The following is a 25618-nucleotide window of genomic DNA, read 5'->3' as shown; positions in this document are numbered from 1 at the left end:
AGGTGGTAGAGAATGAGAGGGCAAAGATCCTGTGGGACTTCCAGATCCAGACTGATAGGATGGTAATGGCGAACCAACCAGACATTGTAGTGGTGGATAAAGAACAGAGGAAAGCCGTTGTGGTGGATGTGGCAGTGCCATGCGATGGAAACATCAGGAAGAAGGAACATGAGAAACTGGAGAAATACCAGGGACTCAGAGAAGAACTGGAGAAAGCCTGGAAAGTGAAGGTGACATAGGTGCCTGTGGTAATTGGAGCACTCGGGGCAGTAACCCCCAAGCTGGAGGAGTGGCTACAACAGATACCTGGAAAGACCTCAGACCTCTCAGTCCAGAAAAGCGCAGTGCTAGGAACAGCTAAGATACTGCAGGACCCTCAAGCTCCCAGGCCTCTGGTAGAGGACCCGAGCTTGGAGGAGAAACCACCCGCGGAGGGTGAGAGGGGCGTTTTTTTGTTTTTATATATATATATATATATATATACATACATACATAAAGAAAACTAAGATTTCTGAGTATTTCTTTATTTAATCATTGTAAAAAAAAAAAAGGAGCAGACAAAAAAAGCCATTCAAAATAGACAGTAGTTTCTACAAGCAAAAAACAATCAGCAGGCCACAAGCTCCGTGCTCTGCTCCATTTTGATGCATCCACTGTCAGACAAATAGAACGTCTTTGTTTTCCTCGTCTGAGCTGGAATCTGGATCAAAACTGTACGGCTGGACAGCTACAATATTGCTCACAATTTTTGTTGCCCCGCTAATGTTAGGTTGGGGTTGTGAGGGGCTGTAAGCATGTAAACAAAGGGATGATGGAAATTGAATGCAGGCTCTCACCATGCCAACAGTCCTGCCCACACGTGAATTTCTGATCAACTGCAGAAAATATGTCCTCAAACACAACACAGGTTTTTGGATTTTTCCCCAAAACGATTCCTGGAAAAACCTTTACAATAAATCAATAGATGATTGGAGTGGGACTTTTAGATTAGACTCAATATTAAATTTTGAAATTCACATTTTTATCTGTTGTCAGGGAGAGGGATCCCTGAGTTCTCTGGCAAGACCAAGAGCCAGGGACCACATTATATCTGAGCCTGGGGGTTTCCTTGTCCCTGTGGTGGGGGTTTGGTCCTTGCCCCTGAGCACTGGGCGTCGCCAAATTTTCAAGTGTGGGCGAGTCTGGTCAGGCCATGTTTACATTACTTCTTGTGGACCCTCTTTTCTCCTGGGTGCCCTCCTCCTGGGCAGGGAATGGACCGGCCCCTGCCTTGCTCTCTCCTGGACTCGCACCTGGGGTTGGGGTAGGGGGATGGACAGGCCCCGCCCTTATAGACTTGTATTACATCTGAACCTCACCGTAATGATTGGTGTTTGTCCAGCTGGACAGGACAAGTTAAAAAAAGAAGAAAAAAAAAGAAAATGTGGAACAACTTTGAATCAAGTTTAAAAAAAAAACAACACAAATTGAAGTTAATGAAGTGAATCTGAAATTTTATTAATATTATAATTGAATATTTATAATATTATCAATCTTACTATTAATATTAGATTTATGTTAATTTTTAAAACTGTTTGTGATTTGTTGACATTTGATTACGTTAGAGTGACATTCATCTAATGTTGATGGATCCATCCATCCATCCCACCATCCATCCATCCATCCATCCATCCATCCATCCATCCATCCATCCATCCATCCATCCATCCATCCATCCATCCATCCATCCATCTTCCTCCACTTATCCGGGACCGGGTCACGGTGGCAGCAGTTTAAGCAAGATGCCCAGACTTCCCTCGCCCCGTCACTTCCTCCAGTTCCTCTGGAGGGACCTCGAGGCGTTCCCAGGCCAGCCGACAGACATAGTCTCTCCAGCGTGTCCTGGGTCTTCCCCAGGGCCTCCACCCAGTGGTACATGCCCAGAACACCTCCCCATGGAGACGTCCAGGAGGTATCCGAACCAGATGCCTGAGCCACCTCAGCTGGCTCCTCTGGATGTGGAGGAGAAGGGGTTCTACTCCGTGCTCTTCGCGGGTGACCGAGCTACTTTCCCTATCTCTAAGGAAGCGCCCAGCCACCCTACGGAGGAAGGGTCAATGGAGTCCACTTGAATTTTTTTTTCCAGGTTGTGCATTTTTCTACAGTTTTGCATCTTTTTCACTCATAATCCGGGGGGGGTGGGGGGTGGGGGGGGGTGAAGCATGAATCCACTGCTTCTAAATCGCACAAAGTTGTAAACTCTGACTTGCCTTCACGCGTCCTTGGACATTTTTCAACTGTTGCCTTGAGATCTGTACAAACCAGACACAGCACAAAAATCTCTTCTTTACAAAAACAAAAATAACTTTAAAACTGTCCTGATCAGAAAATACACAAATTAAATAATTTTAAATATTTAGTATAAAAGTATTTATAGTTTGAACCATGTGTGATAAATATCATGCATGCTTCTTGGGTCAGCGTTTTCCTAAAAGCAGTCTCTCAGAGATTTAAAAATGTCAGATTTATTTAGTCTTCCCTACAGAAGAAAGTCTTTAACAAAACCTCTAATGCACAACCTAATGAAACACAATTTAAGTGGTCTTAACAGAACAAGAGGGGACACATGTGGTGGTATTTACATACAATTACAGATGGTGCATCTATCAAAATTCGTGCTAGCTCCAAAAAAAGAAACCATATGATGCATCAAAGTGCTAGGCTGCAGAAAAACACTATTTAGTGTCTAAACTGAATACTGACAGCTGTGAAAAACTATGCAGGTATAGTCTGCTATGGTCAAATAAAGCATCAACACACTTCTCATTCTATACAAACACGGATAAGCACAGTCAGGATACATTTGTCTGTTAAGTGTTTTGACAAACTTAAAGGTCTTCTTTGTAGCTCTATAGCACTCTCTGGTGGTGAGTGATGATCAGACTGGTTTCTGGGCAGGATTTTTACAGTTTTCCCTTTTTGGGATAATAAAACCATTGACTGTATATGAAAACTGGACAAAGTGACCCCTCCCCTTTTGTGTTCCAGACAGGAAGTACCATCAGGTTCCAAGAAGCCAAAATCCCTTCTATTGAGAAATAAACAGCCATTATTCAGTCATTCTATTGGTCAGAGTCAACATATTCCTAGAGATCCTATTGCTTTTTTGTTTTTCATGATATTTTTTTTCTATAGTGCAAGTTATTCAAGTTATAAACTAACACAGTAGATGCTTTTATAAAAATAGCTGGTGTCTGCTGGCCCCCAACATTTGAATTGTGTAATTGAAAGATTTTGTGTCAAGTGGTAGGGATGTGGACTTTTCAAAAACCTCGCGTCTGAGTGGAGAGAGTGGTTGTCATAGAATCGTTGGCTTAGACCGCCTCGGACCAATCACTGCTTACTGACGTCATCTGACTCCAACATGGTGGTGTTCATACCCCAAAAAAGGAAATCATCGACTGAATTGATTCATTTGGTTGGGGCCGGAAGTCAACAATTCTCTATTGGTGACATCACAATCGCTTGGTCAAGTTCCTATTCACAGTCAATGGTTAAAAACCAAATAATGAGCGAAATCTGCTCAAAAAGCAGTATTGAAAAAGTATTCTTACTTGTAACCCTTGTGCTATCCTAGGCACTTTAACATTCGGAGTGGGGTCATCTAGACCCACTAGACAGTGCTCTGAACCATTTTTCTTCAATGATTTGTGATCTTCACTGGTGTCCATGGATTACATGAAATCTTTCCATCTTTATCCACCTTTGTCATGGTAGGGAGAACACGTCAATGTAAGGGTGGGGTCATAGGATAGCACAAGGGCTAAATTATAATTCAATTAGGCTTCATGAAACACTAGAATGAACCAATATTTGACCCATTCACCACCTTTTTAAACAAATATAATTAATAAAGAAATAGCCCGAACTCAGCTAGGAGAGGGTCATAAACCAAAATACAGAGAAAAGTGTGTGTTTTTTCTTCAAGAACAAAGAACAGATGAAAAAAATATCTCATGAGGCAAAACTCTTCGGAAACAGCAATAATCAGAAACCAACTTGTCCACAGTAAGCTCATTATGGCTACAGTATTCAAGCTAACAGTCAAGGAAGAAGGAGCAAAATTATCTAGGCACATCATTAAAGCTTAAATTTGACAAACACAATTTGTTCAATAACAACATAACATATGCAAACAAACAAGCATTACAAACATTAAGATTGTTACCAAAGCTCAGGCTGAAGGGGCGCCCTGCTTTAATAACTGTTGATGAATGATGTCTACAGGTCATGTGTCTCCAGAATGTCCAAAGCTTTTTCTCCACCTCAGCTCTTCTTTGTTTCTGTCTTTGTAAAAATCTGGTAAATTATACAGAAATGCAAACAATTCTGATCAGGTAGGAAGCTGTGATACTGATCCCAGGTACTTCAATTGGTCGACAGAATACGCAGTTTTGAAGAAAAGCATGCATAATATATGTTCATCACATAGTTCCTTTGTCTGTTTTCCAGAAAACACAATCTGACATGTTGGAGAGACAAAAAACAAAACAAAACAAAACATTAAACAAATAAAATGAGCATGTCTGTTTAATGGAGAGCAAAAATGTACAGAAAATATTTTAACCAGCTCCTATTAGGTTATTCCACACCCGGTACATAAATAAAATGCAAATTCCGAATGCTTATCTGGGGTTTCCTGCCAGCAAGAAACAACTACCAGTAACTGAAAATTTCTACTGTACTTTAATGGTTGAGCTGAGCTGTGATGTGCAACTCAACATCACAGGCTGAGTTTTAGCAGGCCTAAAAAATGGCTGGTTAACACTTAGTGAACTTGGTGAAACATTTATCAGCGGGTTTGACGCGCTAATGCGCTGCTGGGAGTGGGCCCAATGAAGAGTTTGAAGGAGTCCTGCATTTTAGCATCCCATGAAAAATGAAGAAACACTGGACCTTTCACTCTCTACCAAACATGGACAAACGGGACAGTATGCTAGAATGCATTAGTGCGCACCGGAGAACCTCAAAGAACTCTATCAGCACTTCCTTTCACTGAATTTCTGCTTTCTGCAGAAATGTGGAAAATAGGAAGCTCTTCTTCTCTCTTCATGTGCAAAACTGATCTTTTGAGACAGTTGTATTGCAATTTTCAGATTCTGGAAGAACCTGAAATCTATGAACCAACTAAGGATATACCCACAGTGGTCACTTTAGTTTCTTCTAATCTGAGGGCTTTTCTCATATGTTTAAGGATACCATAACACTAGACACTACTGATGTGACCATCACTGTACATGAAGGCTTTCCAGGCCTGGTCCTGCCAGCTAACTTAGCTCTACTATCATTGTCTTTATGGTGGTTATTGGTGGGGGAGGAGCTATTTAGCCAGTCACAGGTGGGGCCACCAAGGAACCCATGGACAAACCCATTTGGTCCATTAGTGAGGCCCACATTTAAACAATCCAAGATGCTGGCTGGGCTTCATCAGGCAATCAAGTGACTCCAGGTTCTGAATGAACAAACAGACTTGATCCAGGGACCCAGCAAATAGAGTGGGGCTAGCTGAAAAAAGCACTGTGGTAGATCTTGAGGACCAGGTAGGGTTTATCTGCCTTCAACGGTGCCATGATGACTTTAAAGTCAGAGTAAGGTAAATAAAACAACATTTAGAAGCTTCAAAAATCAGTTTCTAAAGTGACTTTCCATTGAATATATGATATAAGTTCCGTTTACCTCGTCTTTGGCTTGTGAGGAAAAAGCTGGTTAAATAATTGAGGAAATTTTAGCAAAAAGACATTTAGTTTTGGAGGATTCTTCTCTAAGACTCAATTACAATGGCTTAAGAAGAGTTTAAAGTACAATCTAATGACACTGAAGCTCTTGAATTTGGACTAAGCACACATTCTGTAACTATAGTAGACAAGTTTCCTAAATTGTATTAGTAACCTTTCAGTTAGTGTTTTGTTCACAGATCACCGAGCATCAATCATGGACAGTTTATTCAAATACATAATAATTTATGTTTCACCTTAAAAGCCAGTCATATATCATATAGGACAATAGGACAATTGCAGGATTTACTCTGACTTGAAAAATACCCATCCAGTGTTGGTGTGAAAAGTCCAAACTATACAATAAAATATTACATTGATGTTGTCTACTCTAGTTTTGTTCACTTTTTGACCCACTAATGTCTGCATGTGAAGCACAACTCTTAAATCCATCCTAATTTAAGCAACAATAACAATGAAAACACGCTGAAAACGGAACCGGGTGATTTCAGAGTCTTTTTTCCATGGGAGTCTTCATGAGAAACTGTCATTTCCAGCCTAAATGCTTTGCAGTATTAACCCTATTAGCAGTGTTCACAACTGTGCGGAAGTTGTGAATCTGTTTTAATGTCCTCAGCTTGGTGCCACATCTGCTACTAACAGAAATTTCTCCCCCAGTGTTTGTTTAATTCATCTGGGGACAGCAGGGAGGTGATGAAAACACAATCCTACGAGATGTGACCTGTGGAGAGCTGCTGGGAGTTCCCCTCTTCTCGACTCTCTGATTGGTGTTTATAAAGATCACATGGCATGAGAGGGAGCTGTTGTCCCTGTTCCGCCACCACTGAGTCATAAGGGGGCGCTGCCTCCATTGGGAAGGAGATGGATGTGATGTGTTGATGCTCCTGTCCCGGCAGTCCCAGGGGGTAATGCGAGGGGGAGAACCAGGCTGCGCTGGCTGAGCTCTCGCCACAGTTCGGAGAAGCGCTTGGGCTGGTGAGGATGGGCTGCTCCTGTGACTCCACCCTGCGCTGACAGGGGTCCAGCAGAGAGTAAGGAGGTGGGTCTTCTGTTGGTATCTGAAGCTGAGAGGAACCTGGACCAACGCACTCATCGTAGCTATGGAGATAAGGATACATCGTTAGCATTGTGGAGAAGAAGAATAGAATCCTGATAAAGTTTTTGACTTCCTGCTATGAAATTATATACATTTAAATATCCACTCGGATGAGAATGGTGGCATTTTTCTGATGATGGAGGACATATATGAAGAAAATTAAGCTTAAAATTCCATCTCTGGGTATTCCTTCATTCAAATCTTTGTGAATCAGGAGCAGACAAAATAATACAGGTTGAAAAAAACTGTTTTGTGACTTAGTTGGGTTGGCCACTCAAATGGCTGTCTGCTCCACTCCATTCTGATCATCCACTGTCAGACAAACAGATCCATGTGTGTCTTTGTTTTCCTAGTCCAGGCTGGAATCTGGATTTAAACTCTACCACTGGATAGCTACAATATTGCTCCCGATATTTGTTACACCTGTAATATTAGGCTGGGAGTGTGAGGGGCTGTTAGTCAGCGGGAGAGCCTGTAAAAAAATTATGGCTGTTGGGGTATGTGGAAGTGGGGGTGGAGTTGCTCCATAATCACAGTCCTGCCCGCAACTCGGAGGCCAATTTCTAATTACCGTAACTTCCTGCTGCTCTGTAGAAACTATGTCCTAGAAAATGACACAGGTTTTTTTTTTTTTTTTCCGGCTAAAAACGGCATAATCATAATTAAAAGACCACTGGGACTGCTTTAAAAATAGATCAAAAGATGATCGTGGGACTTAAATTCTGGTTTTGTCTTCGTAACAGCTGTGAGTCTAAGCACAGATAGTCACCCTGAATTAACATTAAGGTCAAATATGCTCCAATGAAAACTGGAAATGTCAGGCAAATCAGTGCCAAACCATGAAAAGCTTTTTAAAAGCAGTTTGGTTCCAATTACCCACAGCAATTCAGAAACAATTGATTTCCCAATTGAATTATATAGCTTTATTATTCTTTCATGGTCACTGGTAGTTCATTGTTCTTGTTGGCATGTAAGGGAGGTTTATTTGAGCTACATCATGGAAATGTTCTGAACGATTCCCAAAAATGTCCCTGATGAACTCTTCCAACTCGGGTTTCATCCACGTCAAGTAAAGAGAGCAGAGCTCGTAAAATGGAATAAACTGAAGAGAAAACAGAATTATAAAGTCTGTGTGTGTGGCTAATGGTAGATGAGGATGAGCTGATAGGAGGAAGTCATTCCCTGTAATTCAATCATCCAGTGGTTGATTGTATCAACTGGGCTGTGACCATTACATCTTCTTTCAGCTTGATGTCCACTCTTCAGGAGCTACATTCAGCCTGTACAGAAACCTCACCCAAACCCTTACATTAATCTGAACTTATCCCATCTCATGCTAAATTCATATTTAATATCTGTTCACCCCTTACATTTCTGTTTGTTTTGTCAAAAATGAATTCAAACACTCCTTTCTCTGACCATCCATTCATTTAGATGATGAAAATTCAAAAGCATCACTATAAATGAACCTAAAACCTCCCATGTTGATCTGGGGGCAATACTTTTCCTGCTTCAAGGACACAAATTAAAAACCACTTTTGACACTCTTTTTTTGACTTACAAGAAGTTTAACAATTTGGATGGTCAAACCTATATGATCAGTCAACTGCTGTTAATACTAAACTTGCTTTTTAAAGGAAAATCTCATCCCTAAAAACAACGTATATAATAACTGATTTGCAATAATTGTGCTTAAAATCAAAATCAGTGTTTGTGGGTATAATTTTGAGACAGTCCCCCCCTCCCCCCCACACACATCTTCCCCCACTTTCTTTTGATGGCGTTTTTTAGTTCTGTCAAGTTTTTTTTGGAGAACATTTTGAACTTTAAGTGTTAAAAGCCAATTAGTAGATTAGACATTAGACATAACTTTTGTGTACTGATTTGTGTTAAGTTAAGCATGATTAAGAACAGATACCCTTAAACCACACAAAATGACCTTCAAAAGAATAAAGCCTGTCTATTCCATCGTACTTAAGCCCTTGTCACATGAAATCTTACAGGTCAACCTATATTCGAGTGCTGCAGGTTCTTGGGTTGTCTGGGATGTAGAGAGGAGCTGCTGCATCTTAAGGAGAGCGCAGCTGTGTCTCGCAGATGTCGTGGAAGTACAGGTGATGCTGTTGTATGGTGTCCTTTATGCAGCACTCCAGTCACTAGTAAGGTGCGCGCACTGGCTCCTTACTGACTGGCTACAAATGCTCTACCCATGGGGAGTGCACGTAATATGTAAGTACCCGTAGGACGCCAACTCAAACTATGCTCTGATTGTCTAATTTCCTAATATCTAACAATCAGGCTGCACGCAGAGCAGCACTGTCGGACTCCTTGTGCAGTCCGGAGGATTTGGGGGGGGGTTCAACCCTACTTAGCCTTACATATTGTTCACTACGAGCTGTCACTTGCAGCATGTCTGTAGAAAAAAGATGTGCATAAACATGGTTGCTCTATAGGCTTACCGAGTGTTCTCCCTCCTTATCTTTTGTGTGTTTCATTTACGTGTTGTACATGTTTTCCCATTTTGGGCCAGCAGGTAGGCCGTAACCACCCGTAAGGGCACAAAGGCATTAATAAACAAGTTGAAATTAACATTAATTTTGCCACACTCACAGCTGACACTGACATTTTCAGCTAAAAGGTTTACAAATGCATTCCTGAAGCTGTGAGATTATTGAGAGAATCACAGTGAGAAGCATTATTCACACACAGAGAAGATTTGAAACACTGAAGAACCTGATCGACCGAAATGACTCTTCGGACAACAAGGAGGTAATAAAAGCAGAACAAAAAGAATTGCAGCCGAACTTGACTTTATGATTCAACATGAAGAAAGAGACCGAAATCACATCATATATAAAACACCTGAATTATCATGAAGAATTTTCGCCAAATAGTCTCTGGACAAACGATTCCCAAACCAGGTTTTGAGGTCAGGTTTTTTTCACGCTGATCTAGGTTAAGGCTATTGGCAAATGGAATACATGTATTATAAATATGAAATTGTTTTTGTGTTGTTACTCTTTTGGCTTTTCCCATCAGGGGTCGCCACAGCGAACGAGTCGCATGGTAAACTTGGCAATGTTTTACGCCGGATGCCCTTCCTGACGCAACCCTCTCAAAGCAACCGGGCTTGGAACCGGCACAGAAGTAGAGAAGGGAACAGGGAGCAGCCCGGAGTCGAACCCTGGTTTCACGGACGTAAGGCGCCGGAAACCAGCACGAGCTAAACCGGCTCCCTATGAAATTGTTTCTGTGTATTCTGGAAAAAAACAACAACTGCGATTTTAAAAGGCTTTGAAAGCAAATTCATGGCAGCTGCATTTGAGGAAAAAAGTCAACCTGGAACATTTGATCTATCAGGGCACACTGAGGTGAAAATTGAGGATGGTGGAAAATTAGCTGCAGCTGTAATGAGGTGTAAACACACACTTTGCTCCCATGAGCGTCACGCTGCTCTGCTCCTGCTGTGGATTCTCATACTGGGTAATGAACGAGCTGTTTTACACTTTAGTATGTTCTGCACTCGTGTGTTAGTCAGGTGGAGCCAGACTACACCCCGTTCCAAAAGATGAATGGGGAGGGGAGGTGAAGGTAGACAGCCAAACAGCTGGTTTCTAGCTCTGCTGCCTTTCCTTTAGCCTAATTTTTAAAGCCATCATCTAAATAATGCAACAAAAAGGAAAAGATATTATGTCGATTGTTTTCACTCTGCTGAAAATGCTGTTGCTGTCTCTCCTTTCTTCTGTTCTCTCTGTCTGCTCCTGCATTTGTCTTCATTTCAGCGCTGACTGTGCCCTCCAGCTGTGATTCCGTTTTATGAGCTTCATCTGTTGTGACTAATGAGACACATGTGAGCCTTTACCTGTCAAGTCGGGAACAAGATCACTTTAAAAAACAGCAATGGAAGTGAGACGAATGGAAGCAGAAGGGTTATTTCAAAGACAACGAAAGCACACTGCAAAGGCAAGCGTGAAGATTCTGTGCTTCAGTTTGGTCTTTAAGTGGTGTTTTTGGTCATGTTTTGAGTTGTCCCCCTCTCCATGTTCAGGTTAATCATTCACAGCTGTCTTCATTTCTGTTAATTATCCTCAGTCTATTTGAGTGTCTGGTTTTCAGTTCCTTCTTGTTGGGTCATCTGCTTTGTCACTCCTTTGTTGCTCTTCACCTTCTGGTTAACTCATTAAATGTTTACATTTCTGCCACAAAACCTGCCCTCCTGCATATTGGGTCCTTAGCCACCAGTTTGTGACAGCAAGAACATCCACAAAAGGTAATAAGCAACTATAACAGAGAGGGGGTAGGATATGTCTACTGCACCTATACTGGGGTCAACCCGTATGGGTTGCATAAAGGGTCGTAGAGAGGAGCGGACTTAAGAGGAGTGCAAATGTCTTTAAGTTCACTTGAGGCTTGTGTAGTCCCCTCAAGGAACTCTTGACAATGGAACGTACCATTGTTGTGTTTGGTAAAGGTGTGAAGTGAAGTATTTATAAGGTTAATATACTTTAAATCACACGCACTTATCACATATGGATGATGGTTTTGTACTTTGCCCTTGTGCCACACTCGTCATTAGTCTTCTTTCTCTTTCGGCTTTTCCCATCAGGGGTCGCCACAGCGAATCATCCTTTTCCACCTCACTCTATCATGGACATCTTCTACCCTAACATTAGCCAACTTCATGTCCTCTGTTAAGACATCCATGTATCTCCTCTTTGGCCGTCCTCTTGCCCTCCTGCCAGGCAGCTCCATCTCCAACATCCTTCTACCAATATATCCACTATCCCTCCTCTGAACATGTCCAAACCATCTCAGTCTGGCTTCTCTGACTTTGTCGCTAACACAGGCAACATGAGCCGTCCCTCTGATGTACTCGTTCCTTATCCTGTCTAACCTGGTCACTCCTAAGGAGAACCTCAACATCTTCATCTCCGCTACCTCCATCTCAGCCTCTTGTCTCTGTCTCACTGCTACCGTCTCTAACCCATAGAGCAGAGCTGGTCTCACCACTGTCTTGTACACCTTTCCTTTGAGTCTTGCTGACACTCTTCTGTCACACAACACTCCTGACACTTTCCTCCACCCGCTCCAACCTGCCTGCACTCGCCTCCTCACCTCTTTTCCACACTCCCCATCACACTGAACTGTTGACCCCAAGTACTTAAACTCCTGCACCTTCTTCACATCAGCCCCCTGTAACCTAACGCTTCTACCTTGATCCCTCTCGTTCAGACACATGTATTCTGTCTTACTACGACTGACCTTCATGCCTCTTCTTTCCAGAGCAAACCTCCACCTCTCTAGCTGTTCCTCCACCTGCTCTCTACTCTCACTGCAAATTACAATGTCATCCGCAAACATCATTGTCCAGGGAGATTCCTGTCTTACCTCGTCTGTCAGCCTGTCCATCAGCATAGCAAACAAAAAAGGACTCAAAGCTGATCCTTGGTGTAGTCCCACCTCCACCTTGAACTCCTCTGTCTGACCTACAGCACATCTCACCACCGTCATACTTCTCTTATACATGTCCTGAACTACTCTGACATATTTTTCTGCCACTCCAGACGACCTCATTCAGTACCACAGCTCCTCCCTCGGCACCCTGTCATACGCCTTCTCTAAATCTACGAACACACAATGCAGCTCCTTCTGACCATCTCTGTACTTTTCCATCAACATTCTCAAAGCAAAAATGGCATCAGTGGTGTTCTTACGGGGCATGAAACCATACTGCTGCTCACAAATCTCCACCTTCTTCCTAAGCCTGGCTTCCACTACTCTTTCCCACAGCTTCATTGTGTGGCTCATCAACTTTATTCCTCTATAGTTGCTGCAGTTCTGCGTGTCACCCTTGTTCTTAAAGATCGGAACCAGAACGCTTCTCCTCCATTCCTCAGGCATCTTCTCACTCTCTAAAATCCTATTGAACAACCTCGTTAGAAATTCCACTGCTGTCTCTCCTAAGCACTTCCATACCTCCACAGGTACGTCATCAGGACCAACGGCCTTTCCGCTCTTCATCCTTTTCAGAGCCTTCCTAACCTCATCCTTTCCAATCTCTGCTACTTCCTGCTCCACAACAACCACATCTTCCTCCCTTCTTTCCCTGTCATTTTCCACGTTCATCAGCTCCTCAAAATACTCCTTCCATCTTTTCTGTACACTCTCCTGAGTTGTTAGCACCTTTCCATCTCTGTCCTTAATCACCCTTATCTGTTGCACGTCCTTCCCATCTCTGTCTCTCTGTCTGGCTAGCCTGTACAAGTCCTTCTCTCCTTCCTTTGTGTCTAACCTGTCATATAGCTCATCGTAAGCTTTCTGTTTGGCCTTTGCCACCTCTCTCTTCACTCTACGCTGCGCTTCCTTGTACTCCTGTCTACATTCCTCAGTCCTTTCTACATCCCACTTCCTTTTAGCCAACCTCTTCCTCTGGACGCATTCCTGTACTTCCTCATTCCACCACCAAGTCTCTTTACCGTCTTTCCTCTTTCCAGATGACACACCTAGCACCTTCCTACCTGTTTCCCTGATAATCTCTGCTGTAGTTTCCCAGTCATCTGGAAGCTCATCCTGACCACCCAGGACCTGTCTCAACTTCTGCCTAAATTCCTCACAAGTTTCTTCATTCTGTAGCTTCCACCACTTGGTCTTCTTTTCTGTTTTCCCTCTCTTCTTCTTCCTGACCTCCAGAGTCATCTTACACACCACCATGCGGTGCTGTCTGGCTACACTCTCTCCTACCACCACTTTGCAGTCATTAACCTCTCTCAAATGACCTCGTCTACATAGGATGTAGTCCACCTGAGTACTCCTACCTCCACTCGTCATTAGTAACGTGCAAGTATTAGCCTCTTACTGGCAGCCCACACATGCTACATGAACAGAGTGTGGAGATAATATGTAAGGGCCCACACAAAATAAAAGCCTGTCTAATTTATTAAGTTCTAACGGTCTGGCTGCAAGCAAAGGAGCACACACTTATCACTTTAACAGCACTAACCTTCTCCTTGTGGATTTGTGGGAATGGAAAAATGAATAATCTGTACGACACGCCTGCGTCTCACCCTTACCCTTGAGTGTGTATAAGTCTACGCCACAATCTGTCGCCCACAGCAGGCCTAAAAAAACGTGCTTGAGAATATTAAGCTCTATGGGTTCACTGAATGGTTAATAGTTCAAGCGGGTCACCTGTGTGCCCCTTACTGGTTTTCACCAACAGACTGCCCGTATCCACCAGCCTGGTTGTGACATAAGGCTTAAATGAACTATTGAACTAAGGGGGATCACTTACAGATGGAAAAATGAATGAAGGGCCTTTTGGCTCTTCACACAGCATGGACGACATCACTTGTGGTGTTCCACAAGAGTACAAATTTGAGTCCAGAACTTATATTTTTCAAGTGCCCAATATGCTAAAACAAATTTTGTCTGTACATAAAGCAAATATTTATTTTAGTGAGTAAAATTTACTGATGCTCAAAAAGTGTATATAAAATGATTAAAAAAATACAAATATGATACAAATTATAATCAAACTTCAGTAAAGCATATTTTGTAAGTGGAAGAAAAAAAACGGTAAAGAAACAAGTGAAATCATACAAAACAATGGGAGCTATACTACTAAATGTATAGTTTAATTATTGATTATACTGCAAGAGGTATACAAATAATTGACATCTGTTAATATGTATCATTCCAATTATTCCTTTCAGAAATATAAACATTAAAAAAAAACTTAAATTTTAAGTTTTGCAGATAAAACACAATAAACAACTCTCTTCCATTCTGCTTTCAACAGAAATCTTAAGGTGGAGGTGAGGAATTAAAGATAGAGGCTATTTCAAATACATTCATTCATTTTCTATACCGTTTATTCCCTTTCGGGGTCACGGGGCTGCCGAAGCCTATCCCGGCCACTTGGGCGAAGGCAGGGGATTCCCTGGACAGGTCGCCAGTCTATCGCAAATATTTATAATACAACATAACTTTTTAAAATGTGTTAAAGCTGTGAAAATGGTAAAGAATGTTCTGGCCTGAACCAGAAGCTATCAAAGAAAGATTTTTTAATGTGCAACATTGATTTTGGGTTTTTAAGCAAGTTAGACTACCGCTGTAAACATATGTTTAAGTGAAAAATGATTGTTGAGGAAGGAATATGAACATTTGTGTCTCATTGTTTGGCATAGGTTTTTAGTTGTGTTGTTGGTTTTGGCCATGTTCTGTTTGTTTTTTCCCTCTATCATTCCCACCAGGTTTAGAGCGTCAATCATCCACAGGTGTCTTAATTTGTGGTAATGATTCTCAGTGTATTTGGGATTCTGGCTTTAAGTTCTTCCTTGTTGAGTCACCTGCTTTGTCACTCTTTTGTTGCTCCCTTGATTTTTTTTTTATTAACCCTTGTGCTATCTTAGATGACCCCACCCTTACTTTGACGTGTTCTCCCTACCATGACAAAGGTGGATAAAGGAGGAAAGATTTCATGTAATCCATGGACACCAGTGAAGATCACAAATCATTGAAGAAAAAAGGTTCAGAGCACTGTCTAGTGGGTCTAGATGACCCAAATCCCAATGTTAAAGTGCCTAGGATAGCACAAGGGTTAAAATGTATTTATTAATAGTTTACCTTTCAGTTTACCACAAACCTTGGTCTCCACCATTTTGGGTCCTACACCACCAGTTCCTGACCAAAAATGTCTTAATTTGTTTAGGAAACGCAGTCATTACAAAATCTCAGCCTACATCTAAATCTTATCCCTTATGTCATTTATCTTTGGAGAATGTACTTAATGTACGTAATAAAATAAACCACTGCAAAAAACCTTTTAAAAACTGTTCTTTGTCAATGACAGTTGTTATATTGTAATTGAGAAAAACAGAGGGGACTTGCTCTTCCTGCAATGGTTCAAACGGTTAACAAAGCTGAGGTGCAGTCAACTGTGGCAGCGGCCGATAGCATATTGTGTGTCTGTGTGTGTGTTCCTGTTTGCGTAGAAGAACAGGCATGGCTCTGCTCGTTCACTGCTGTGAGAGGACCTTTCCTGCGGACGAAGAGCATCACAAGATGAGTGTGTGTTTGTGCTGCTATGTTTGATTTAGGTCTTCATTTTGTGTGGAACATCAGCAGTGCCTTTACTAGCACTTCAGTGATGATGGAGGATTCATGGAAGATAGTGGTGATGTCAAACTGAAGGACACATGAAACTGAGAATGTTTGTAGCCACAGAAATTCTTTGATAAGACATGAAAGTGAGCAAAGCATACCATGCACATACCATCTGACAGCCCCACAGGTATTTCAGTAACTGAGTATTACTATACCATGTGGTATGAGCTAGTTTGCAATGCAGCTAAAAGGCCTCTTGTCACAAAGACCCAGCCTAAAGACACAGAAATGTACAAGGAAAACAGGATTTTATTCAATCTGTTCTGAAAAGTTTATTTCTCAGCCAGATGCTTCCATTAATTAGATTATTCATAGTTGAAATATCTTCTTAAAACCATGTTTAGTAATTTAATATTAAATTTGCTCCTGCTTTCAATATACCCACACAGATTAAAGTTTCAATCTTCCACATTTTTTTTAGTTCTGTTCATTACATTTCAGTACATAAGTCACTGTTTTTATTCCTCATAGTCAGCTTTTGTTTTTTCATGTAATATTAAAAGGAATTTATTAGATGTCTAAAATATCTGCCATTCTGTTACTACAGCACATTCCAGTACCAAAAGGTGGCTACTTTGAAGAACCTACAATATGATACATTTTCAGTTGTTTCACACTTTTTTGTTATGTATATAATTCCACGTGTTAATTCATAGTTTTGATGCCATCAGTGTGAATCTACAATTTTAATTGTCATTAAAATAAAGAAAACTCTTTGTATGAGAAGGTGTGTCCAAAGTTTTGGTACTGTACTGCAGTTCTTCACAACAAACGTGCCTGACATATTCAGATCCTGCAAGCACTAAGGGGTGGCTGATTATTGACGGTTATTGAGGAGACGACGGCTAAGAAGGTATGCTGATAAGTGTTTATGACTATGTGTATCTAGGTAAAAGTTGTTTTGATGAGCCGGCATTCATCCAACCATATTTCAGTGAGTTGCTGTCTCATTGTTGTGCCACGTTTCTCTGCAGCTCATCGGTTTCTACATTTCTACTTTCTTTACATCCTGTAATGCCCGGCTTTGCTGGCTGTTTTGGTCTAGTTGTTCGACTCCAAGCCCAAACCCTATTCAGACTGAGGTACCTTAGAGCGAAACAGAGTTCAGTCCGATTAGAACCAAACCAGGACCACTTCGAAAAATGGGTAAAAGAGCGGTTCCTGGTCCAGGACCAGGGTCCGCTTGAGTGCATTCAGACTGTAAATTTCTTCCGAATAATCGGGGGAAAAGTACTCTGGTTCACTTGTTCCAGTCTGAATACACCCAGGATCAACTTTAAGTGAAAAATATTTGTGTCAGTTAGCGAGTACAGTTTTTTACTTTTGATTGTCACACATGCAGGGCTCAGGAAGTATGCGTTTGCATGTGTGAACACACACACACGGCTTCTCTCTGAGAGGAAGCAGAAGCTTTCAGTCTCCACAGGTGAGCAGCTGATCCCTGAGTGTGACTCTGTGCTAGTAGGCTGCACTTGCGATGTTCCTGTGTTAGTGCAGGTGAGTGTGTGTGTTTGTGTCCGAAGCGTTCACAGTCTCAGCAGGTGAGCTGTTGATCTGAGATTTCCCACAACCATCTGTGATCTGTGCACACACACGGCAGGGGCATCACACTGACTGCAGCTACCTGCTTGTTGACAGTACACTACACAACAATCTGCCAACATTACTGTAAAGAAAACATAAGGTTCGTTGGACTGCGTGGATCTGTGTGTGCGTTGGCTTCCATTCCCTGTCATCCAGGCCAAAAAAAACCTCCCGTTCTCTCAGGCGGTTCAGAACACTCAGATTTCCTGCCACAACAGTGACGTCGTTTCCCTGCTCTCTTTTATGTGTTTGCATGCTTTTCTGTGTTTCTGTTTTGGGCTGAAATGAGAACAGACACTATATATTTATTATTTTCACTGGCTAGATTTACCAGAAATCCCACAGCAGCTCTGTCTCCATTAGAAAGCAGCACCCCTGGAGCTACCAGGTGTTTTCCTTCACAAATGATGTATTTGTCCTGCAGGGTAACGGACTTGTGTGTTGCTGCAAGACAATAACACATTAAACTAAAAGATACTTTGGCTCCAAAGTATGCCAAATCCTTTGCCTCGGATAAAAAATGATGAATGCTTGGTCAGAATCGTGTGATGCTGTTAAATCAGCATGAATGAAAAACCATATGGAGTGCTACTGACACCGCTGAGTCAGCTGAAACCTCTCAGAGCAGAAGCTGTGTGGAAGATCTTGTGGAAATGAAAGAAAAATGTCACTCTCAGTTCAAGTTAAAGAAAGTTGTAAGCACACTTGTGCACAAACCTTGGGTCTACATATTGTGTGAATCCTTACACCTTGTTTTCCTGTCCAACCCTTTATCACCAGCACTTTATCTCCAGTGTTTACATTATCGGTGTAAACCCTATTTACAAAAGTCACTTCAGAATCAGCTGATTCATGTTGATCACGTAAATTGACGAAGAGTTACAGGTCAAAAATGTTGTTTATTCTAACAGAAGACACTTTACTAAAGGCTGACAAATATGAGTTATATAATTGTCTGCACTTCATTATAGTAGTATGCAGGGTTTTAAACAGGTTGGGGTTTTTCTCTCTAAAAGATGGTGCAATAAAGAGTTCTAACTATAATAATAAATCCAGAAATAATTGTTTTTGTTCAAATATCTGCCAATACATTTATTTAAAAAATGTGATTTTAGCATAGGATTGTAGAAAGGCATAAACATAGATCAAAAGAAAAATACAATTTTCTCATTAAAATCAATGCAGATATGATTTATTCAAAATTAATACCCAGGAATTCTAAGAGACATTTGTGATGTTAAAAAGAATAAGAATAGAGTTCAAATAGCAGATTGTCATGGAACAGATCCATTTCATGTCTCAATGTTGAAAGGTCAGACTTGACCAAACTAGACAAAGAAATAAAAGATAAATGCTGAAAGTTGGGGTTAAATCTAACTCTTATTCAGAATGATACATGTATTTTATCAAACAATAGAAAAAAATAAAACAATGTGCATTCAGCAGAAAGATATGATAATTTACTAAAAGCACGCAATAAAAAAATAGTAAGAAATCAAATAAATTATCTTATTAAGAATGTAAACTGTTCAATCCAACCACAAAATGTGTAATCTGGATTACGGCAGTTACTTTAAGTGAGTGTCCAGATGAGAAGGTATGCACCGCAGGGAGAAATTCCTGTGAATTATTAACGTTGCCAATTAGACCGGCTGACATTTGGATCAAAAGCAGTGCCTTTTCTAAAGCTCCTCTTTGCCTCCCCATTCCACTCACACAAAGTGCACTAACAATCCTTTTTGCTCCTGTTAAAAGGCCAACAAAGATAGAACTAGTCTCTAATAAATGGATTTCTACGGTAGAAGGGTCAAACCAAGTCAAAGGAGAACAATGAGAAGACCGGAAGGATGGACAGTCAAGTTTTATGTTTGACATTTGACATAATTGGCAAAACAGGCATACAGTCAGGACCATAAATATTTGGACAGAGACACATTTTTTCTAATTTTGTTTCTGTACATTACCACAGTGAATTTAAAAAAAAACAACTTAGATGCCATTGAAGTGCAGACTTTCAGCTTTCATTCCATAGGTTGAACAAAAGATATACCCACATGTTGTGGCAACATGTAGTGGGTTTATGGGTTATGGCTTAGTATTGAGTTTACTCACCTATAAGATCATGACCTATAGTAAAAAGTATATGTTTGCTTTTCAATGACTTATACGCTTTTTGGTATCCTGATCCTGATTTGGTTTCCTGATCAATCGTGTGTAAAATTTCCACTAGCAAAATGAACATAGGTTGGGTCAAGTCGTATTCTACAACCTCATTCCTTACCGTGGCGGTGAGTCAGGGTACAGGTTGTTGACATGCGACAGATTCTCTCTTAGCAAGTCAAAGTCCAGAGCAGGAGGAAAGTCTTCTAGGCAGCTAGACCTCAGTTCCCCTGCTGAACCACCAAAGGAAAAACCATCTGGTCCTGGAGAAAGGGGCAGATGAAGACACTTAAAGATCTGTTTTTCAGGCATTGGTAATGATGTGCATGTTCAAACAGATACCGACCATAGCTAGCTCGAAGGTGTGGGTTTCGGAATCGACTGTCTTTGCGTAGACTTCCGATGATGATGGTTATGCAGGAGAGGAAGAGGACAAGGCCTATAACAATCCCAGCCACCACCAGCGGAGACACGAGGAGAGATGCCTCCCCTCCTGACTCCCTCTCGCTGTGACAGTCTGGGTACTCCCCATGGCTCTGGTTGGAGCTCACTGCAGGAAGATAGACAGAGACGCATAGAGAAGGTCACGCTTCTTTTGCAAGCATGTATTTGAAATGAGCTCAATTTTAATTTTGACAGCTCAAGGATGGTTGTGACTGAGCACAGGAAAATGGGAAAAAATGGCAGAGACCAGCTGAGAGGCCTGATTTCTAATTCAGGAGAGGGGGAGGTTGGCCCCTCCTGTCCAGAAAGTGACGATGATGAGTGTGAATCATGAATCAGAAATGTAATTTGGTTGTTATTTTATTCCTTTCTTAAGAGCACCACAAACACAACCAAAAACTATGAATCATGTGCATCCTTCTATAAGCTATACAAATTCCAAAACTACCCAAAATGCATTTATCACAAATTGTTAAGCATGCATGACCAGAAAGAAGAAGACGAAAGAAGACAAATCATATTTCTCATGTTACATCTGAGATGGGGAGGGGAGGCATGTGTTGGCTTAAGGCACCATTTCCTTGGTGACTACAACCTTGTCATTCCTGGTTTACCATTCTTACTTCCAGTTGGGGGTCTTCACCTCCTGTCAGTGTCTTTCTCTTGGGGGAGGCAGGCTCTTGCCTCTACTCAAAGCTGAATCAGTGAGGGCACAGTGTGGGCACAGTGTGGGCACCTTCAGAGTGTCCATGGACTGCTTGGAAGCCAGTGATCGGCGCTGCTGTGGACTTGTAGGTGGGCCTGGGATCCCAAAGCACAATCTGAATTCCCCCCTACCCTTCTGGCTCCTCCCTATTGCCCCAATTGTTGGGGCATTTGGAGCTGTAGCGGAGTCAGAAATTGTTTTTTTAAGGAGGAGCCTTAGCAACTTAGGAGTGGGTATATCCCTACTTATAGGGTGATTGAGAATGCCGGCAGCTACCCGCTTACATAGATTGATGACATCATTGAGTGGTAGTAATGTCTGAATTGAAGACAGTATTTTTCCACATCTCTTTACTTGGAGCGCTAAATATAGGGATAAGGAGAAGCCAGAGGGGTATAGGGGAAGAATTCGGACACGGCCCAAGTTTCTCTTAGTGGGTTAAATAAAGTCTTAGCTATCTCTATGCACCTACACCCTCTGGTTCACCTGTGGAGAGGCCTCCTGAGGTGAGGTCCTGTGAGGGGGCCTGGTAGTGGGTTGTCCAGGAGGTGGATGTGTTTGGGCTCAGTCTCCATTGCATTTCTACAGAATTACCTGACACAATATAACGTATTTTTCTGTGTTGGTTATACGGATGTATGTGTGTGCATGTACCAGTATGTTTGCGTTACCTTATATTTGTAATGTGTAAAGCTTTCTGTGTGTTTGTGTAAATGTGTGCTTCTTTGTGTGTGGATTTTTGTGTGGTTGTGCACAACAATGCAGTCATCCTGTAAACAGGCTGTTATGACACTGATGAAGCAACTTTAGTTGACTATTTTGATTTGTTTTCTTTTTATGTCTAACGTTGGATGTTTTGTAATCAGTACAATTTACACTGGTCTTTTAATGATGATTTTGCTGTTTTTAAGCAAAATCAATTACATCCTCTCTATATCGTTCAATCTAGGACTCAACAAAATATCTTCAAAAACTTGTCACATAAAAACATCCTGCCACGCTTGTTTTGATTCCTCTTGCTTCTTCTCTTTTCACCATGTCTATTCATCCTGTCTCTCTCCGCCTTAGGTTCCTTAAGGTCTTCTTCCATTTCAGTGTCTGACAGATAATTACAGCTAGAGCGTGCACATACAGTCTTCATCATCATTAGATATCAAAACATCTCTGATCTTTGTACATTTCTGATAAATATCTCGTCTGTTTACACTGCCTGTTTGTCTGACTACATCCTGTACTGTTCTCTCTACAAAGCTTTAATGTTGATAAATAAAATAAAGTTTTTTGATTTTATCAAGCCTATACTTAGATGCATTCTCACTTTTTGTGACAAAAGGGTCGAACTAGTCTGAAGGCAAAGTTAAATGTTTGCTATTGCAATTTGGATGATCATGACAATCAAAGGGGGCCACATGCCAAAATGCATCCAAAACTTGCAGATATAATCCAAAAATTGGGACATTTTTAGCTCTCAAGAATGTCGCTTGAATACCAGATATTGTCAAAACAAAATGAAACTACATCCTAGTGTTAAAGATAAGTTGTTAAAGTCCAACTCCGATATTCTTTTGATCCATTTTAAAAGTGTTCTGAGTGCTCTTTTAATAATGATTATGATTACTTCTATCCCAAAAAAATGGGACATAGTTTCTGCACAGTGACAGTAGATCATTAGATATATCCACCTCTGGGTTTTGGGCGGGACCGCTGGTACGGAGCAACCCCGCCCCCCGGAATCTGGATCACAACTTTATGGATGGATAGCTCGAACATTTTTTTTAAACCATTTTTGTTGCATCAGTAATGTTAGTTTGGTGGTGTGAGGGGCTAAAAGCTAGCATTATAGGGTGTAAACATACCTTAGGTATAGGTGACAGCAAAGGGGGTTGGGTTTTTATATGCGCCAATGGTCCCACCCACAACATAGAAGTTAATTTCTGATAAACTACTGCCACTCTGCAGAAACAATGTCCTAGAACACAACACAGGTTTTTTGATATTGCCTAAAAACAACAAAATCGTCATTAAAAGACCAGAGGGAACACTTAAAAACAGATGATCGGAGTGAGACTTTAAATACAGGGACTAATATGCTCGGTTTAAAACTATTGTGTGCAGAGCAGAAGATGGAGATACAAGAATGTTAGAAAAAAAACTTCAAATACTGGTTGGAAGCATGTCAAAAATGGTAAAATAGGATTTCATTTAGAAAGTTGACATGGGACAACTCACAATTTATGCAATTTGTAGGCAACATTTGTTCCATTGAAAATCCTGTAACATGTTTTTACATATATGCCTTAACACTTGTGTTATCCTAGGCACTTTAACATTGGGAGTTGGGTCATCTAGACCCACTAGACAGTGCACTGAACCTTTTTTCTTCAATGATTTGTGATCTTCACTGGTTTTTCATATATTACACGAAATCCTCTCCCCCTTTATCCACCTTTGTCATGATAGGGAGAACACGTCAATGGTCATCTTAACCCCATAGGATTGCACAAGGGTTACGACTTATCAATACTACATTGCAAACTGCTTCTAATTCCATTTTGGCAGACATCCATAGGCTTTCCTGTAATAAGTCATCTTGTCAAACTCTTTGTTAATCTTAGACCTGCTAAGATGTTCTCAATCTCTCCACTGTCTCCTGACTTCTCTCAGTGGAGCATGTAAGGATCAGTTCCACCGAAAGGTGTCACAAGACATTCTGACATGTTAATGCTTATATACTGTAATACTTATGCTTTACTTTCTTTTTTGAAGGTCCAAACCGCGTTAAAGTCACATTCACCCATGTACACACACATTCACGCACTGATGGCAGCTTCGCTGCTAAACACACGGGCCAACCAATAACAACCAGGTGGGGGGTTTTGGGGTTCAGTGGACACTTTGTCACATGGGTGGGCAAAGCCGGAACTGAACTTATCAGAGGTGGACCACTCTACCTCTGCAACACGGCTGCCCTGACATCGACTGAATCTTCTGCACCATTTTATCTCCATTCATCGAAAACCTAATATGAAGCCCCTCCTGGATATCTGAAACATTTATTGTGTTCTCATAGGTTTGCTAGACCACCAGCCTTTTTTAACTGGATCTATTTCTGTCAGTCACTATTCAAAGCTAATGGCCATTGTTGAAAGCTAGAATGCTGATCAGCTGGGAAACTGACAGCTTAGCCTTGAAGCTCTCTTTACTGTCAGTTCAGTACAATATTCACCTCACTGACCACTGCCCCAAGCTACCTTTAGATTTTCATGTATAACCTATTTTCTAACCCACATTGCTTCCACTGGCTTCATTTTTTTTTCTATTCTAGACAGCAAATTAGTTTGGGATTTAACCCTACAGAGAGATAAAAAACCAGAATAAGCAATTTCGGCACAGATGTTTCTTCAACAGCACAGTAAATAATATCAATGTGCAGTACTTCACACAATTCACAATTTTTTTAGGTTAACCTCTTAACAACCACTTCTGCTCCAAAATTATTTTAATTAACTTGAAAACAAAAACAAACAGGATTTTTTTTCATAGCGGGAAATAATTCAGCTGTCAAGGTGTTAAACAAACAAGAGATTTAAAAAAAAAATCACTGTTTATTTTAGTAAAATGAAAAAAATAAAAATCAGGTGCTAAAGTGATGTGCCACAGACTGACTCGGATGTCCACACTATGTCACGATGGGGGAAGGTTGAAGCACCCAGGCGCAGAGAGGAGAGGAGGCAGGAGTTCCAGGAACAAGGGCTTTTAATAACACAAACCAAAACCACTGCTAAAGCAGGCAAACCAAAACTTGAAACATTCATTATACTCAAAAACCGGGGAAGAGCAGAATATGGACCAGCGCAGGAGGAAGGGAAAGACGAGACTTAAATACAGACAAGGCAACAAGACACAGGTGGAAACACTCAGGACTGATGGGAAAAGGTAAAACTCGAAACCAACAACAAAACAGGAAATATTACAAAATAAAACAGGAAATCAAGGAACCAAACCAAAAGAAACTGAAACCGTTACACACTACTTAATTCTCACTGTGATATAAACTCATGCACCCTTCCCAGATATGACGTGCTCAGTTAGCTCCTCACTTCTTTTCTCACTTATGTTTCTAATCTGAATGTCTTTGGTAATCTGATTTCACACAGATTTTCCAGAGAAGTTAAATGACTTCCCACTGAAGGCTCTTAGTCTGACCTCTTCCTTTTCTTCATAACAAGATTTTCAATAAATTTCATGTCTACATTGATCCTCAAATTCATTTTTCCTTTGCTATTCTTAGAAAGAACTCAATAAGAATGTGTCATTGTAACGATTCAACCTCTAAACCTAAATGCACAGACCCGTCAAGTCTTTTATAGACACATGGTTGGAATTACTCTGCTTAACTGCCTTAAAAAATATAGCAAATAGCAATTTTACTATAAATATGTATGAATGTTCATCCACAAAAGATCAGATTGACTTGTGAGGTACCTCAAGGTTCTGTCCTGGGTTCTTCACCCTTCAATAAGTTGGAGATGTCAAAAGAAGACATAATGCATAATGTTTCATAGCTTTACATCTTACATCTAATTACTTGGAACCCATTGACAAGCTTTTTAATTGCATTGTAGTTATAGATGTGGATGGTAGAAAACTCAATGCAGAAACCAGGACAAAAATTTGGCTTTAAAGTCC

At 41.0% G+C, this 25618-nt stretch overlaps 1 protein-coding gene across 1 annotated transcript in view; it reads right to left on the bottom strand.

The window, feature by feature from the left end:
- Positions 1–2488: 2488 nt before the first annotated feature.
- Positions 2489–25618, bottom strand: part of bean1 (brain expressed, associated with NEDD4, 1) — a 57540-nt gene continuing 34410 nt past the window's right edge. The window contains exons 3-5 of the mRNA XM_020709286.3: positions 20126–20329; positions 19901–20042; positions 2489–6872 (exon numbers count right to left, since the gene is read on the bottom strand). Coding sequence (XP_020564945.1) covers positions 6482–6872; positions 19901–20042; positions 20126–20329 — 737 coding nt within the window. The 3' untranslated portion in view covers positions 2489–6481. The remainder of the gene's footprint in view (positions 6873–19900; positions 20043–20125; positions 20330–25618) is intronic.

Source organism: Oryzias latipes, chromosome 15 (assembly GCF_053564925.1).
Source record: "Oryzias latipes strain Hd-rR chromosome 15, Olatipes_Hd-rR_3.1".
NCBI lineage: Eukaryota > Metazoa > Chordata > Actinopteri > Beloniformes > Adrianichthyidae > Oryzias > Oryzias latipes.
Note: the sequence above shows the minus strand (reverse complement) of the source record. Positions and strands in the feature narration are given on the sequence as shown.